At 49.9% G+C, this 18497-nt stretch overlaps 1 protein-coding gene across 1 annotated transcript in view; it reads right to left on the bottom strand.

The window, feature by feature from the left end:
- Positions 1-13768: 13768 nt before the first annotated feature.
- Positions 13769-18497, bottom strand: part of Hcn4 (hyperpolarization activated cyclic nucleotide gated potassium channel 4) — a 42319-nt gene continuing 37590 nt past the window's right edge. Inside the window, exons 5-8 of the mRNA XM_021172516.2 lie at positions 16911-17057; positions 16560-16800; positions 15541-15705; positions 13769-15433 (exon numbers count right to left, since the gene is read on the bottom strand). Coding sequence (XP_021028175.1) covers positions 13980-15433; positions 15541-15705; positions 16560-16800; positions 16911-17057 — 2007 coding nt within the window. The 3' untranslated portion in view covers positions 13769-13979. The remainder of the gene's footprint in view (positions 15434-15540; positions 15706-16559; positions 16801-16910; positions 17058-18497) is intronic.

Raw genomic sequence — 18497 nt, 5'->3', positions numbered from 1 at the left:
AGGCGGCTTCTTCCATTAGCCCCTCCCTACCTTGCAGACACCTCAAGTTGATTGGTTGGTCCTTAGTGTTGTGATACCTGGGCCTCTTTGGAGTCCTGAAGTACACTTGAAAGAGAGCTGCCTGCCTCGTAGAGTCCTTAGAAATCATGCTCGTGCCACAACTGCTACCTTGGTTCTGAGAACTAAAAGGAAATTTACCTCAAGACTGGCTCCAAGTTGAACAACATGGACAAAGCTCTGTGGGGAAAGAAAACCTTCTCTGGCCCCAGTCAGTCATCTCCTCCCTCCTGCCAGGGGTAGGTAGCACCATCTAGAAAGACTAAAGAGCATCAAATAAACTACGAAATGGTTAGCTAAGGCCATGTGAATAAGCAGGAGCTAGGAGGAGCCACCCCTGGCCACACAAAAGATTCCAACAAGTGCTATGCTACTGACCTTGGGCTTCTGGCTGCCAATGAAAAGAAACCCTAGGGTACTGGGGGAAGACGTATGAGGGGTTAACTAAAGGGAAGTACTCTAGTTTATTCTGCTGTAATAAAAATGGACAGAAGGCAGCTTAGGGAAGAGAAGGGTGTATTGGGCTTACAATTCCTGTCACAGTCCACGAGAGAAGTCTAAGCTGCTCTACTTGGTGTATCACAGCATTATCTCCAAGCAAGGAATCAGTTCGCCTCCAGAGGAGTAAAGAGAGATGAAAGATGCCTCTTGTTGGCTACCTCACAGCCCAGCTTACACTCAGCTTTTTACTTACACAGTTCAGGACCACGGGCCTACGGATGGTACCACGTGCAGTTACCTGGGCCTTCCTACATCAGTTAATATAGCAGTCTGCCATAGACCTGCCCACTGGCCACTCTGATCTAGGTAGTTACTCCTCCGTGGAAGCTCTCCTTTCAGATGACTCTAGGCCATATCAAGTTAACAGGAACATAAATAATACTTTAGACTCCTTGTGCTATGTAATATTGGAATAATACACTATTTAAACTTACCATAACCCCTAAGCTTAGTGGGTTTTGTTCATGTTAAGATGTCTTTTACCCAAAGATAAGAGCTGAGCAGTTGCTGCATTTCAGAGAAAGGATAATTTGAAATTTCCTTAATTATGAGGAGGGTGGGCCTGGAAAGTTGTACCTTTAAGAAGATTGGGAGAAGGGCTGGAGAGGGGGCTCAATGGTTAAGAACACCGACTGCTCTTCCAGAGTTCCTGAGTTCAATTCCCAACAACCACATGGTGGCTCACAACCATCTGTAATGGGATCTGATGCCCTCTTCTGGTGTGTCTGAAAAGAGCAATGGTGTACTCATATACATAAAATAAATAAATCTTTTTTAAAAATAGAAATATGTTTAAAAGAGAGAGAGAGAGAGAGAGAGAGAGAGAGAGAGAGAGAGAGAGAGAGTGGGAGAAGTGTTCCCAAGGGAAAATCAAGAGAAAATGGCTTGAGGCATCCAAAAGAACTTCTTAAAGTGAGTGGTTCTGCATCATGTCCTAATGCTGTCTAACCTTGTATGAAGTAGGTCTCTTCCAACTCCAAAGTCTGAAGTGACAGCTGCTCTGGGTACAAGGCACTGCCCAAACTGAGATAAGAGCCTCTAGACAAAGAGACAAGCATCAAAAGCTTGGCCTAATGTGGGTGGCCCATATGGGTGGGCTCTCTGAAAGCAAGACCTTAAGAGTCTGAAGCTAAGAAATCCATGGTATCAAGGAGAGGTGCAAGACTTTCACTACAGTTGGGCCATAGGCAGCAGTGTCCAAATCCTAAGAGGTCCTGGGCCATTGTACACGTTCTCAGGGTCCTGGAGCAGACTCCTGTCACCTGGTTGCTAGATCCTTGCCCTGCTATAAACACCTCTATGCTCTCCCAGGTGGGAATGTAGGAACCACTTTATGCTCTCTGCACCATACACTTTAACTCATTGCTCAGCTAGTTCTCAGCTCTACCTCTCAAATGTGCCCCCAGAGAGCCACTTCCTTGTCTGTTAAGCAGTCTAGTCTCGCATGGAATCTGGTGATGACCATTTACAGCAGGCCAGTATCTTTTTAAGTTCTGTCTCCCTTGCTCAACATCATGCAGTCTCCTGTACAACAGTTCAGCATGGCCCACCTTCCCTTTCCCTACTTGGCCTGGCAACAGAACAAACTGTCTCTGCATAATATGTGTTGTGTGTGGCCTCTGTACTGTTTCTTCTTTCTCTCTCCCTCTCTCCTTCACCTCAGAACTGGCTCTGTCAGTATATGTGTATTTTAGACCCAATCTAACTAGATCCCTGATCTTTTTTTTTTTTAAATGTTTCTTCCAATACATAAGAACTTTCTTAAGGAAAGAACTGTATGTATTTGGATTCTCCACCTTAGTGCCTAATGCACTGTAGGGTTTTAGTAAGTGAGTTTCTCCTGTGAGAAAGATAAGACCTGAAGTCTGAGAGCTAATGCATCCTGAGCCAGCGCTGAGGGAATTTGATAAAGCTCAAGCTCTTCCTGCCAGGAGCACATCGTTGGGAAGGCTTGTTCGGAAGAGGCATGTCCGCCGAGTCTGAGGTGTCAGGAGAGAACCTGTGTGCAGAAGATGGGCAGATAGAGGTGTTGCAAGGCTGCCCACTTCACATGGATGTCTGAAAGAAGACAACCCTGAGGCATCCGTGTCAGGCTCAGACTCCTGTCACTGGGAGAAATGCCAGAACTCCAGCAGGCCAGTACAGAGGCTGAGGCATGTGCACAGAACTGGCTGGGCACCTTCGCTGGGTAGAGTGAGCTGGTGCTATCCATCCACAGAGCATCTTCTGGGATGCTCAAGAGCACAAGGCTGGAACCACTTGAACTGCATGTGGCAGAGCAGATGCTGCAGGTTGGGGCTCAGCCTAGTGAGTTAAGGATAATGTGGGTACCTTTCATAAACTCAAAAACAGGTCTTGGGATGGGGAGATGGCTCGTGAGTCAAGTGCAGGGACCCAAGTTCAAATCTCCAGAATCCACAGAAAGCTATCCAGAGTGGCACAGGCTTGTAACTACAGCACTTCTATGAGATAGAGACAGATAGGTAGAGAGACGGGAGATTTCCTGATAACCATGGTGCAGCTAGCCAGGCATACACAACGACAAACAACAGAGACCCTACCTAACAAGGTGAAAGTCGAGACCCAATGCCTGGAGTTCTCCAGCCTCTGTGCTCCTGGACTCAAACCAGCACACACAGAGACACACAAAGGTCTTGCTGAGAATTCTGAGTGTTTTACAGCTTTCTGAAAGGAAAGAAAAGCTGGGATTCTTGAAGGAAAATGACAAGAGCAGGCTCCTATAGATGAAGTTCCTTGGGAGATGGTAGGTAGAAGAAACTGATTATGAACAGTCTGGACTAATAGAAGGCAAGATGGCTGGAAGTGAAGCCAGAGAGAATGTGGGATGGGCAGGTATTACAAAGAAAGGAATATTTCCAGTCTGTCAGAATGGGTTTTCCTATCCCAAAATTAGAGAAATTATACAGTTTCCAGATACTTCTGGAGCCTGTGGTGCCTGAGTACGCAGCACGAGTTAGACATATGTTGCTGACTTGTTCCCAGCCTAGAGGAGGGCACAGATCCTTCACAACAGAAATCACCACCCAGCATGGAAACCTGAGCAACAATTTGGCAAAGGACACCATTTCCAGCCCTGCGCAGAAGCTTGGGGGTCGTGAAGCTGATGGAGAGAATGGAGCAGTTCCACTCAAGAAAGGAACAGCTTCCCTCAGTACTGCCTGCTTGGACCAGATCTAACAAGAAAACAAAGAGCAGGTAACTAGATACTTACAACAGAAATGCTTCTAAATGATTTTCTAAAGAGAGTAAGGAATAACTCTAATGAAGGAACAGAGAGTGGTAAATTTCTCTTACCGTTGTTTTTGCTGCATCCCATGTTTGGCAGGGTGTCTGTCTCTGTGGGGGGTGGGGGAAGAGAGAGAGAGGAGGGGAGGGGTAGTGGGGGGAGAAGGAAGGGGGAGAGGGAGAGTCATTCTCTTCTGATCATAGAATATACTTTATATGATTTCATCTCTATTAAATCTATTCAGACCTGTGGTCAACCTTGGTCTGTCTGGAGAATGTTCCATGTGTATGTCAGGGTGCTGTTGGAGGAAGTGTTCAGAGACACCATAGGTATAGTTGGTCTAAGTTGTCCAGGTCTTCTACTTGCTTTTTGTTATTTGAAGACAGGATCTCATATAGTTCAGGCTGTCCTTAAACCTCTACTCCTCCTGCTTTTTGTCCTCAGGTGCTGGGATACAGTTGGGCACCACCACATCTGGCTCCCAGTGCTGGGATACAGTTGGGCACCACCACATCTGGCTCCCAGTGCTGGGATACAGTTGGGCACCACCACATCTGGCTCCCAGTGCTGGGATACAGTTGGGCACCACCACATCTGGCTCCCAGTGCTGGGATACAGTTGGGCACCACCACATCTGGCTCCCAGTGCTGGGATACAGTTGGGCACGTCCACATCTGGCTCCCAGTGCTGGGATACAGTTGGGCACCACCACATCTGGCTCCCAGTGCTGGGATACAGTTGGGCACCACCACATCTGGCTCCCAGTGCTGGGATACAGTTGGGCACCACCACATCTGGCTCACAGTGCTGGGATACAGTTGGGCACCACCACATCTGGCTCCCAGTGCTGGGATACAGTTGGGCACCACCACATCTGGCTCCCAGTGCTGGGATACAGTTGGGCACGTCCACATCTGGCTTTAATTAACTCTCATGTTACTCTTCAGTTCATCTGCTCTATCCCAGTACCGAAAGTGCAGTGCTAGTTGTCAGTTATTTCTGTTGACTTGTCTGCTTCTTTCAGGTTTACTTCATGCATTTGAGGGGTGTGTATTTTTATAAATGTTATATTTTTTATTGGTTACCCATTTTCATAAAATATCCTTTGTCTTTGGCAATAATTCTGCCTTAAAGTGTCTTCAGCATTAGAGTGACACTCTGGTCTTCTACTGGCTGTTGTTTTACCTGGTATATCTTACACATTTTTTCTTTTCAACTTAGTGATATATTTGAGGATAATATATATCTGTCTCTTGTAGACAGCATGCAGCTAGGTCATGGGTTTTTTATCCTCTCTGTAAGCCTTTTACCTTTAATTTGAATGTTTAGTCTATTCACATGCAATGCATTTACTGATAAGATAGAAGTTACATCTGGCATATTCTTATTTGATTTCTCTATATCTTGCTTTTTAAAATAATTTCATCACTGATTCTGGCTTTTTCACTCCCCAGATATTTTCTACTGTGTCATTTTAGTTATCTGGTCAGAAAACACAAATCGCTAAAAAAATTGGCAAGTTGGTCATCAGCAAAATTAAAGTATTTGACCTTTGACAGACATAAATAAGAAAATAAAAAGGTAGACCACAAACTTAGAGAAAATAATTCCCAAACAACTATTTTATCAAGTACTTATATGTTGAATATTTTAGTTATAATTCAACCATAAGGAAATGGAGGGTTTGTGAGAGACAATTGTGTAAACATTTAAATAAGCATTTGTTACCACAGAGCATATATATTGGTGGAAAACAGATGCTGAAAATGACACCCAGCATCTTTAGTCCTTCTGGAAATGCAAACTGAAAGCAGAGTTTACATGGCATACCTCTGGAGCTGATACATACATGGCAGTTGATTGCAAGCGTAAGGAGATGAAGTGACTAGGAAGCTCGGATAATTGCTGATAGAAATGCAAGCAGCCCTTCCACTTTGGAAAATAAAATTACAAATATATTAATCATATGACTCAGGAGAATCATTGCTGGGTATTTATAATCAACAAAAACTTATATTCATTTTGAAACAATTAGAAGAATACGTTTTTAAGTGTTCTCACCACAAAAAAATATGACATATGAAGTAATACATGCTCATTAGCTCAATTTAGCCAGCTCATTAAGTACATATTTCAATGCATCATGTTGCGTATGATAATTTGTATTTGCCAACTTAAGTGTTTTAAAAATCCACACTCCTATGTCTTGAACAGAGATATTCATACTAACTTTATTCTTTTTTTTTAAAGATTTATTTATTTTATGTATGTGAGTATACTGTAGCTGTCTTCAGACACACCAGAAGAGGGCATCAGATCCCATTCCAGATGGTTGTGAGCCACCATGTGGTTGCTGGGAATTGAACTCAGGACCTCTGGAAGAGCAGTCAGTGCTCTTAACCACTGAGCCATCTCTCCAGCCCCCAACTTTATTCTCAATAGGCAACAATGAAAACAGCCTAGTTGTTCATCGATGAATAAACAAATCCTGACCAAGCCATACAAGGAAACTCAGCACAGCATCCCATGGGCAGAGCTCAAAAGTCCTGGGCTAAGGGAAGAACATCAGGCAGGCATGGACTGAGTGCTTCTGAGTCCACTTACATGAAATCTCAGAAGCATCGAAACATGAGGGCTACAATAGCAGGCTGCTGGGAACCAAGTAAGAGGAAGGAACTGAAGAGGGTGGGAGGGGGGTCGTGGAAATGTTCTGACTCGAATTGTAGAGGTGGTTGTAAGATCTCATTGTCTCCACACTTAAAATTGATGAATTTTGCTGCCTATGAATTATACCTCAATAGGAAGCATCGATAAAGTTAGCAATAGTAACAAAACCATGAGAAGCTAGAAACAAATCCGATGAACTGTAAAACCTGATGAAGACCAATATAAACCCATATTAAAAGAACTGGCCAAGATGTTCAAAGCTGGTGTACTAGTGAGTGTTAACTATCAACTTGACACAGGCAACCGGAATCACCTGGGAAGAATCGTAGTGGAAAATTACACAGATTGGGTTGTTCTGTGCTCATGTTCTTGGGAGATTGCCTTGACTGTTAACTAATGTTGGAAGATGCAGGGCATCATGGGTGGGGCCGATCCCTGAACAGGGAGTCCTGAGCAGTATGAAGGGAGAAAATGTGCTGAGATTAAGCAGTAAATCAAGACCCGTGTGTCTGTTCTCTCTCCACTCTTGACTGTGGGTGTGACACTTGACTTCAAGTCCCTGCCTTGACTTCCCTGTAGTAATCGACCGTAACCCGGAAGTGTGAGGCAAACAAGCCCTTCCTCCCTGATGTTGCTTTTAGTTGATTATTTCATCACCACAACAGATAGAAACTTGACAACTGGAAAGTATTCCAGGTCCCTAGTCTACATATACATGTACAACCTCTTTTGTAGTTATGTTGTGGCCCTATGGCGATAGAGTAGGAAAGAAAGCGACTGAAGAACAGAAGATCAGAGTATGAGAGATGTCTTAGGCAAAGAAGGCACTAGGGAAGTTTCTAGAATTTGAAATATATTAACAAATGTAAACTTCATTTTAATATAGAAAGCATCTGCTTATCAAAACAGATAAGAGGAGAGGGAGGGAAGGAGGAGGGAAGAAAAGGAGATGGAGGGGGAAGGAGGGAGAGAGAGAGCATGATACCAATCACACATAGAAAGAGGATATTTGTGACACATAGTTAATAAAGAATTTATTGTATTTTCCTAATATGTGTAAAAGTCCTACAAATCAACAAAAAGACAAATGACAAATAGAAAATGGAACAAGACTCATAAATTCATATTTCTCAGAAGTAAAAACACAAATTAGTATATGAACAAAGTATATGGCAAATTAGTATATGAACAGAGACCCAGTGTTACTAGTAATTAGAGTTTTGCTCATTAAAACACAATTATTAGCACTAGGCTGGGGAGAGGAAGAAGCCTGATGACTCCCGCGTTATTGGCAAGAATGTGGAGCAAGAATAACTCATACCCTGCAGGTGGGAGTGTAAGTTGTTTGAACTACTTAAACAAGTTGGCATTATCTCATAAAAAGAAGATTAATTTGCCAGTAACTGCTCCACTACTGGATATGGAGCCTAGAGACAGTTCAGCAGGAACCTCGCAACTGGGAGCTTTTGGAACAGCGGTGTCTGCAAGCGTGAGAACCTGACTTGCCTTTCCCATCTCCAGACTGGAGCCCTACACAGGTGAAACAAAGAAGAGACCACAGCACCCCACAGTGATAATATCAAATGTACAACACAATGGCAAATTCGTTTAACAACTGTTTTAAAACCAAGAATTCCGGACTGGTGAGATGGCTCAGTGGGTAAGAGCACCCGACTGCTCTTCCGAAGGTCCGGAGTTCAAATCCCAGCAACCACATGGTGGCTCACAACCATCCGTAACGAGATCTGACTCCCTCTTCTGGAGTGTCTGAAGACAGCTACAGTGTACTTACATATAATAAATAAATAAATAAATCTTAAAAAAAAAGAATTCAGTGAACTACAGAGCTTAGAGGAGTGTGGCCCACCCAACCACAGGCAATAAAAAGACACTTCTTCTTACTGTAACAGGGCTTACGCTGTCCAGACTGGCCTCAAGCTGGCTATATGGCTGCCCTTGACCCCTAGCCCCTCTGCCTCCACCTCCTGAGTACTGGGGTTATAGGCATGTGCCACCATGCCTGGTCTTACGCAGTGCTGGGGGTGGAACCCAGAGATTTATACATTATAGGCAAGTACTCTGCCAACTGAGAGATATCCTCAAACCTGTAGATCCTTATTATAGAGAAATTTAAAACAGTAACAAAACTAACAAACACACAGAGACTTCTTTCACATGCAGACATTCTGGGCAATATTGATAACAAAATCCTTCACCTCTCCGAGCAGCTACTTCTAATTCAACTCCTCGCCCTGTGTACACAACCAAATACATTATACAGAGACCTGATTTCTGTAAAAGGGAATGGATGCTAGCTCTCAGATATGCGATTCTGCCTGGAGAAGCATAGCCACTGACAACCACAGAGACGCTTTCAAAGGTGCTCTTTATGTTCTGTTTCTTAAACTAGGTGAGTGGTAAGAGGCTAGTGTTGTTAATATCTTCATATGAAATGTGTCTTCTGCCTACCTGAAATATTCCACCTTCAAGAGAAAGAGAATTAGAGAAATAAAATCAACGGGGTCAGAGCAGGGGGGTTAGCAGGGGCAGAGGTCAGCAGGAGAATGCTCTGTGCCTCACTGGGGGCTGTAAGCAGCAGAGAGTAGAAGAGCCTAGTCCATTAGAAGAGGATGAAGCCCCAGCCAAGGCTGAGGGAATAGGGAGCCCGGGTTAAGAGAACGTGTGGGAGGCTTTTGTCTACAAAGAGGGGAAAGCCCTGGGTATGGTGAGGTTGCCCTGGAAGGGCGCATGGAGTGACAAGAGAAGAGCCCAAGACCAGAGGCCCATCAGCACCAACCTTTGGGAAGAAGAGGAACTCTTACAGCTGAGTCTAGGTTAAGTAGGGAGAGTGGGGACCCCAACTCTGGGAGAACCTGACCAATGGGGTCTGACACTGAAGAGAACCACAAGACCAGGCATGGACATCAGTCCTGGTCTCTCCGGTGTGGACTAGAGGACTGGCTCAGAGCCTTTCCCAGGAAGGAGAACTGGAAGCCACGTTGCTAGGGAGGGAGAAGTGACTTCCAGGGTAAGAAGTGAGGGCAGAGAGTTGAGGCCGCCCTTAGGACATTCTGCTGAAGACAGCAACACCTAGCTCTCAGGATGGACAGTCTCCAGGGAGCATTCTAAGTCATTCAGATTTTCTTTGGAATGGCCTGGTGCAGACCTATGACCTCAACTGTTCAAGAGGAGGCTGAGGCAAGAGGATCTGCATGTCAAAACTTGCCTGGGCTACAGACTGAACTCAAGGCCAGCCTGAGTAACTTAGCAAGACCGGTCTCAAGAAACAATGCAGAGGATGTAGCTCAGCATGGTACAGCACTTGCCTGGTTTATAAGAGGCCCTAGGTTTGATACACACACCCACCCACACACACACACACAATTTGAATTTTCCAGTCTAGTTTAGTGCCACTGAGGCCTCAGAGTAATCTTGGGCCGTCTCATCTTTCTGATTGCCAGAACAAGAGCTGTCCCGTGGGGCTGAAGCTTGTCGGGGAGGTGGTGTTTTTAGATTTGGTGAGAGGGGAATATTTCACCACTGGCTCTTTAGAATTGTTAGTCAATGGTAAGGAAAATAAACCAACCACTGTTTTCACTGTGGGTCTTCAGTTCTATGCAGACCACCACTCCGTGTTATCATTGTCCCACCCTGCCTCTGCTTGCCCCGTGCACAGGGGCAAGGCCTCAGTCTCCTGCTGAGTATAATCCAGCTCTATCCACTCTGGATGATGGGCATCCAGTGAGCACCAGCTCTGAGCCTCACACCTCTTTCCTGTGGCTCACTGTCATTCAGGCTTTTGACTTTAGAGTTGGTGAGAGAACGAAATGAGACAACAGGAAAGCACCCAGGGCCTAACATACAGTAGGCACTTACTACCTGCCCCTATGAAGTCTAGGAACAAAACAGCTGGTGTAACCACCCATGTCAGTTTGAGACCTGCCTCTAATTCCACCTCACCCTACCCCACCTATGAAGGCTCCCCCTCCCGCCCCCGCCCAGCCCCAGAGGCCACTTCCACCAGAGGCCACTGTGATCCAGCCTAGGCTGCCCCCACAGCAGCTGAGTTTAGCCCCGCCTATATCATGTCAGTGGGGTCCCCAAGGAAGCTCTGCCACCTGGCCACAGGGGGCAGTTGTCATGGGGATGCTGGGCATGCCGAGCTGTCTGCTTAGCAACAGGACTCCCAGGCCTGTCACCACGGAAACAGCCTAGGCAAGCAGTGATGGGGAACAACTGGCCAGGTTCCCCCGCTCTTTCCAGAGGCAATCCCCCTCTTTACGCAGGCAGGATGGTATTCCCCCACCAACCAGGAAGCTGAAGACTGCTCTTCCAACCCCAGACACCTGCCCTAACTATCAAGGTCCAAGGGCCTGTGGGAGCCCTTTGTAGCCAAAGGTTAGGTACAAGAGTGTGAGGGAGAAGTTGGTGCCACACCACCTGCTAGTACCAGGCCTGACCTTGGACTGCTAGAGCCCCACATCTGCCCTCCATCCACTGGTGCCTATGATGCTCTCCTCACAACTGCTCACCTGCTGCCCCCAGCTAATCGTCCTCTCCTGAGGGCCTGTCTGCAGCAAGAGAGTGTGTCGCCTGCTCAGCATTTAGCTGGTTGGAGATCATGTATCAGGTACTGGCCTCCTCCTCCTCTTCGAGGACTGTGGAGCTGTGGCAGAGGCAGGGAACAGGGCCTGCATCAGGGTCCTTCCGCCTTCACACATTGCATGGGAGCGTGAGGCCTGACTACAGAGAGATGTGTACCTGCGTCCAACCTGTTGGGGGTGAGATGGTGTATCCCCAGTGTCATGTGTGAAGGCGGAAGGACACATGACACTGGGGATACACCATCTCACCCCCAACAGGTTGGACGCAGGTACACATCTCTCTGTAGTCAGGCCTCACGCTCCCATGCACAGTTCTGCATATAACTCAACTCCACGTTTCTGTGATGGGGGGAGGCTCATGCACGTGTGCTCACAGCTGCTCAAGGGGCAGTGTCCCGCTCCCACCCCCACATCCTCACTGGAGGCTCCAGGTTTCCCTGTGAACCTCACCACTCCATCTCTGACCCCCCCCAAATAAGGCGGCATTTGCTGTAATTTTTTTATTTAAATAAAATATACAAGACGGTGTGTTTGACCGTTTTTCTGTTTTAAAAGTGGAAGATTTGAAAATTGCTTGTAGAGGTTGTGGGGTGGAAGGTCCTATGGACTGGACCTGGCCTCTCCATAGTCACCAAGGAGTTTGCCAGTGTGTCGGTGTTTATAAAATGCATGTATCAGTAGAGAAGGGCGGCTAGGCCAGGCCTGTTGACAAGAGACCCCTCACTCCTTATCCCAGACCCCAGCTCCTCTCCTATTCCTCAAGGATGGACTGCAGGTTCTGTGGAGTCCAGCTGGCTCCCTAAGCTCCCTTCCTTGGGGGACAGAACACAGGTCTAAAGACTGCCTCAGTCTGGGAGGCTTCTCCCATCCCTGTATAATCTAGGGTTCCTGCAGATTTTCTAGGGCACCAGGGACTTCACCCTTTCTTTCCCTGCAAGCCATCCACAAAGGATTCCCTGTGGCACCCCAGGGCCAAACCTGCTCATGCCACCCTTCTGGCTGCTGCATGGGGATGACAGGCATGGTAGAACCAGCCCTCTCACTTGCATGGGCATCAGAGTCCTACCTGCTCCAACCCATGGATAGGGAAGCTGCTGGTTGTGCCTCCACCAGGGTCCTGAGAATCTGCTTCTAGTTCAGGGCCAAAGCCACAGATCAGCTTAGCCTCTCATCCGAGGTCTCCATCCTCTATGTCTCCCCCAGAGGCCCTGCCCCACATCTCAACATCACTGCAGTAACCTCTCCTATGCACTCTCTCCTCTAATTCCTTTCTTTACCCACACTTCCCATATCCCAAGGCCTGACTCAAGCCCACCACTGGCCACGCACCTTCCTCCAGCCATGATGGAGGCCCAGCCACCTCCTGAGTCCTGAGAGTTTTAAGTCTTGGAGCCCTCAGCTAAAGTCCCCTGGGCTCTCATCATAGTTCACTGGAGCAATGGGCTAAGTTTATGGGGGGGGGGTGAAGAAACATGATTTATTGAGCACCTACTATGCTGTGTGCCAGGCACTGGGCTGGGCGTTTCACATCTTTTTCTTATCTGGTTCTCACTGGTCATTGTGAGGCAGTTCCATAGTTCTTATTTTACTAATGAGGGAACAGAAAGGTCAGATAACTTGCCCAAGGCCACACAGCTAAGAAGTGGCAGAACTGGGAATTGAACTGAAGTCTGACTGCCACCAAGCTCCCATCTCTTCCTCCTGCACTTTGCCTAGGGACCAAAAGCTAGGGCTCTACCAAACACTGTTTTCTGATGGGAGGAATACAGGCTTTAACCTTAGGGAGGTTGATTTGCAGCTCAGACCAGACCAGCTCTGCCACTCCTGGTCATGTGATTCTAATCAACCCTCGGTTTCCTCACCTGTGAAATGGGAGAAACCAGAATCACCCCCCCCCCCCAGTCTGTGGGTGTGTATAACCAGTGCTTGGCACAGAACAGACTCAATAAATAGACGTTCCCCTCCCCTCCCATTGTACAGCTGGAGAAACTTCGGGCCACAGAGGTGACAGGTGTGCTTGAAGCCCTGGGAGGTGAAAGGCTCGGCCTGGAGTCTTCCCCTTCCATGGGACTAGAGGTTGGGCTAGAACTGGATTGCAGCCCAGAGATGGGGAAAGAGGGTCTGCTGCAAGGTTCCAGGGGTCCCCTTCCCTGAGGGCTGGGAGAGAGAACTTCCCCCAGAGCCTGCAGTGCCCAGCCTGCGGGCCACAGCAGATTGCTGGATGTAAGGTGACCTGGGTGTCCTGGCAACATGGGATTAAACTAGACTGCACACGCATGTGCACACATGGAAGCTGATATCTACACGGCTCTACAGAGCACTACATAGCTATACATAGACACATCTTACATACATATACATATTCATATACATATCTTGCTACGTTTACAGTAGAAAAAAAAAAAAAGCAAGGCCCTCAAGGGCCCTGTGTGTCCCAAGGGACTTGGGCGCAGGAGGCTCCTGGGAACACACTCCAGGGCAGCCCCCAGCAGAGTGGGCTCCAAGTTCACAGCCAAGGAACTGATTGATGGTAGGTAGCTCTTGCTCTACAGAACAATACAATGACAGGTCTGTGCTAGGACCCAAACATGGGTCACCCCACCCCTGCCCTGTCCCCAGAGACCCTGCCTGTCTTCCTTTGGCTGTTGCCTTTGGGCCTTGTCTGCTCCCCCCTCCCTCCCTCCCTCTCTCCCTCTAGTGCTGAGTATTAAAATAGTCTATAAAAGCAAGTGACCAAAAATCTATAGCTCTAAGAATACCTGGTTATTTTCTGCTGTCTTTTTGTTTTTCTGGGGTATGGTTTTTTTTTTAATGGTTATTATTGTTGTTGGTATATCTCCTAATCACAGTTAAACCTGAAGGAAGAAAGGAGCAAGAAAAAGAAGAGGGAGGGAGGGCCCAGCTCATAAATTAGACGGCAGTTTGGAGCGTACTGGCTCAGACCTAGCGCCAGGTTCCCTCTGGGGTGCAGCAGTCAGAGGGGGCCCTCCAGAAGAGGCGGCTCTTGCCCCAAACAAAGAAAGTGGGGGTGGCAAAGAACCTGAGGATGTCTTCCGAGGCAAAGTGACATGCTGGCCTGGGATGGCACCATATGGCCTTCCAGGAGGCCCAAGGCCCCCACTACTCCCACTGCCACCCCCAGCTCTGGGGTAGAGTGAGAAGGCAGCCACCGACTCCCCTGAGGAGTGAGGCGAGGCCCTGCGGAGAGTCTGTGCCCCATCCTGGGGGAGGGCTGGCTGAGAGGCTGAGATGAGCTTCAGGTCCTGTGTGAGGCGGCCTGGGGTGAGGGGTGGTGTGCCCCTGCGCTGTGGGACCTGGGGAGGCGGAGGGCTGGATGCAGGTGGCAGGAGCAGGGAACCATGGGAGCCAGAGGCCCGGGGTGGGGCACTCGGGAAAGTTCTTGGGGGCCCCGGGCTGTGGCCCGGAGGGCTGAGGCCTCCTCGGGGGGTAAAGGCTACAGGAGAAGCCCCTCCAGAGGCCCCTGCCATGAAGGATGGTCGCTCAGGCCGTGGGGGTGTCTCTGGTGTACTAGGTGGACCAGCTGCCAGACCTAGGGACAACTCTCCAGGAGGCTGGCCCAGCTGCCCAGGGCTGGATGATGGTGACCTGGAGGAGGGTGGGGGCGGCAAGAAGTGCTCCAGGAGTCCTAGGCCTCCTCGGGCCCCAGGCAGTGGGGGTGGTGGCTGGGCAGCCTGTGGAGAGCGAGCGCCTGGTTGCAGTGGGGTGAGCAGCGGGGAGTCAGAGGATGACAGGGAGCCACCCAGCGCCTTGTGAAAGTGGCCGAACCCAGTGGTGGCAGCGGCAGTGGAGGTGGAGGGAGTGGGGGCTGGTGGGGAACCGCAGGCTCCTGGAGGTGGAGAAGAGCTAGAGGAGGGCAGGAGAGGGCTCAATCCAGGAGGTGCAGAGAATCCAGCCAGCTGTTGGATGTGGAAGGAGGATGAAGATGGTGTGTCCACCTGTGAGGGGCTGCTGGCGGGTGAAGCAGAGCCCAGAGCTGAAGGGATCAAGGACTGCAGCCTCCTTGGGTGCCTCGGTGTCTGTCCAGCCCCAAGGTTGCCCAGCCCAGGTCCGGGAGGGGGCCGGAAGATGGCGGCAGGCAGGCGGGGGTGGTGTGTGAGGGCTATGGCCACCGAAGTAGTAGCAGCAGCAGCCTGCAGTGGCGCCTGGATCAGTGGGGTCCATATAACAGGCGTGGGGGTTGGGGTGGCTGAGGCGGCAGCCTGGACGCGGTGAGCACAGTGGGCCATCTCACGGTCATGCCGCACGATCTGCTGGATGATCTCGTTCTCCTGGTAGTTGAAGACGCCTGAGTTGAGGTCGTGCTGCACCTTGTGGAGGAGGATGGAGTTCTTCTTGCCTGAGCCATAGAACAAGAGCCAGACACTCAGGCCACGCCCAGGAAAGGAGACTTGGAGTCTGCATGCTTGCCGCCCTGCCCTCCCGCCTGCACATCCTGCCCCTCACCTATGCGGTCCAGGCGGTCCAGCGCAACCGTCTCGAAGGCCCTCCGCATCATGGGATATTCCTCCAGCACCTCGTTGAAGTTGTCCACGCTCAGTGAGTAGAGGCGGCAGTAAGTATCCGCTCTCACGCTGGCTGTGCGCCGGCCTCGGGTCAGCAAGCAGATCTCTGTGGGCACAGTAAGGCATAGGGTCAATCCAACACGAAACTTCCAGGCCTCCCAGAGCTGCATGATCCTGACCTTGGTCTCCACTGGTGGTTGGTACAATGAACTCACTAGGCTGCCTGCTAGGTTGTAGTCATACTGGGTACCAGCAGCACCCCTGTCAACTGGGTGTCAAGTTGTTTCTCTCTCTGGGGCCAACCCCCATCCAATGGACAAAATGCATGTGCCCACCCCATATTCCTAGGCGGAACTCCTGGTCTCAAGGTGATCTGGTACTTAGAGGTGGGGCTTTGGGAGGTGATTCATACCTTTATAGAAGAGGCTAGAGAAGGGGCAGGTCAGATGGCTCAGCAGTATGGCACTTCCGGGCCAAGTCTGATAACGTGAGTTGGATACCCAGGACCCAAGGAGAGACTTGGCTGCCCAAGTTGTGCCCTAACCTCTACATGGTCATGGTGGTATGTGGGAATAGGTAGTTATGGTTGGGTATATGCAGGCTCAGGCATACACGCAAATATAATAGAAGAAGCTAAGGAAGCAACACAAGTGCTCTTCCTGCCATGTGAGACAACAAAACCACAACAGTCTACCACGAAGAGAACCCTCAATGGAACCCACCACGCTTGCACCCTGGTCTGTGACTCCCAGCCTCCAGAGCTAAGAATCCAATTTCTATGGTTTATAAGCCACCAGTCTTAAGTACTCTACTAAAGCAAACTGCACAGACAGACACCCCTATACTGGGCTCACAGATGCTGTGGCTATGAAAGGTCCCTCCAAGCTTCTGATCTTAGGGTATCCCTCTAGCTTAGCTCCCAGTCACCCATGTTCTCCTGGGGCCCCCTGGCTGTCTCACCTCCAAAATAGGAGCCATCAGCCAGCTTGGTCTCTTTGTTGCCCTTAGTGAGCACACTGACCACGCCGTGCTGGATAAAGTACATCTTCTTGCCGATGGTGCCTTCGCGGATGATGTAATCCCCAGGCTGGAAGACTTCGAAACGCAACTTGGTCAGCATGGATGTCACAAAGTTGGGATCTGCGTTGGCAAACAGTGGCATGGATGCCACCAGCTTTCGGCAGTTAAAGTTGATGATCTCCTGCTCCACAGACAGCACGGGTTGGGACACAAAGAAAGAAGAGGGTCAGGGAACTGTGTGCCAGCGAGGCCTAGCACTGCCACCACCCACCCAAGCTGTCTGCAGCTCACCTCTCGAAGTGGCTCACTCAGCTCACCCAGGATGCTCTCCTCATCAAACATCTTGCCTTGGTAGCGGTGTTCATAGTAGTCATGGATGCGCTGTCGGGTGTCAGGCGGGAGCTTGTGGAAAGACATGTACTGCTCCACCTGTTTATACTGAGATGGGGGAGAGAGACAGGAGTCACCTCCAGGCACCCCAGGCTGGTAGCCAGAGGCACACTCCAACCCTGGGGCTTTCTTAGCTAACTTGGGCTCAATGTAATGTAAGCACATGGTACCCAAAATAATGGTCCTGACTCCCAGCTCTGCGGGGTGATGGAGGTAGGGAGAAAAGGAAGGAGGCTTCCATCCATGGTTGGTCCTCACCATGCCCAAAACTATAAAGATGAGTGGAAACAGGGCTGTCTATAGCCACATACAGACTAATGACTGGGGGGGGGGGGGGTGAACGAGTTTCCTCTAAGCATATTGGAGTTACCAACTCCTGCCAGGAGAAATAGGCCCAGTAACAGACAGAGCTGCAGTGGGGCAGAATACAGGAAGTGCAAGTAAGAACACCTGACTCTTTGCAAGCTGTGTCTGTAGATAGATATGGCCTCAGCTGAGACCTTGAGGTTTGGTGGTGGTGGTGGTAGTGGTGATGGTGGTGGTGGTGGTTTTCTTTTTGTTTTTTTGACACAGGGTTTCTCTCTGTAGAGTCCTGGATGTTCTGCCTGGAACTCACTTTGTAGACCAGGCTTGCCTCCAGCTCATGAAGATCTGCCTGTCTGCCTCTCTGCCTCTCTGCCTCTCTGCCTCTCTGCCTCTCTGCCTCTCTGCCTCTCTGCCTCTCTGCCTCTCTGCCTCTCTGCCTCTCTACCTCTCTGCCTCTGCCTCTCTGCCTCTGCCTCTCTGCCTCTCTGCCTCTGCCTCTCTGCCTCTGCCTCTCTGCCTCTGCCTCTCTGCCTCTGCCTCTGCCTCACTGCCTCTGCCTCTCTGCCTCTGCCTCTCTGCCTCTGCCTCTGCCTCTGCCTCTCTGCCTCTCTGCCTCTCTGCCTCTGCCTCTGCCTCTCTGCCTCTGCCTCTCTGCCTCTGCCTCTCTGCCTCTCTGCCTCTGCCTCTGCCTCTCTGCCTCTCTGCCTCGCTGCCTCTCTGCCTCTCTGCCTCTCTGCCTCTCTGCCTCTCTGCCTCTCTGCCTCGCTGCCTCGCTGCCTCTCTGCCTCTGCCTCTGCCTCTCTGCCTCTGCCTCTCTGCCTCTCTGCCTCTGCCTCTCTGCCTCTGCCTCTCTGCCTCTGCCTCTGCCTCTCTGCCTCTCTGCCTCTGCCTCTGCCTCTCTGCCTCTGCCTCTCTGCCTCTCTGCCTCTCTGCCTCGCTGCCTCTGCCTCTCTGCCTCTCTGCCTCTCTGCCTCTCTGCCTCGCTGCCTCTCTGCCTCTGCCTCTCTGCCTCTGCCTCTCTGCCTCTCTGCCTCTCTGCCTCTCTGCCTCGCTGCCTCTGCCTCTGCCTCTCTGCCTCTCTGCCTCTCTGCCTCTGCCTCTGCCTCTCTGCCTCTGCCTCTCTGCCTCTGCCTCTGCCTCTGCCTCTCTGCTTCTTCCTCTGCCTCTCTGCCTCACTGCCTC

This window comes from Mus caroli, unplaced genomic scaffold (assembly GCF_978045245.1).
Source record: "Mus caroli unplaced genomic scaffold, Mus_caroli_1 scaffold_11, whole genome shotgun sequence".
Lineage (NCBI taxonomy): Eukaryota > Metazoa > Chordata > Mammalia > Rodentia > Muridae > Mus > Mus caroli.
Note: the sequence above shows the minus strand (reverse complement) of the source record. Positions and strands in the feature narration are given on the sequence as shown.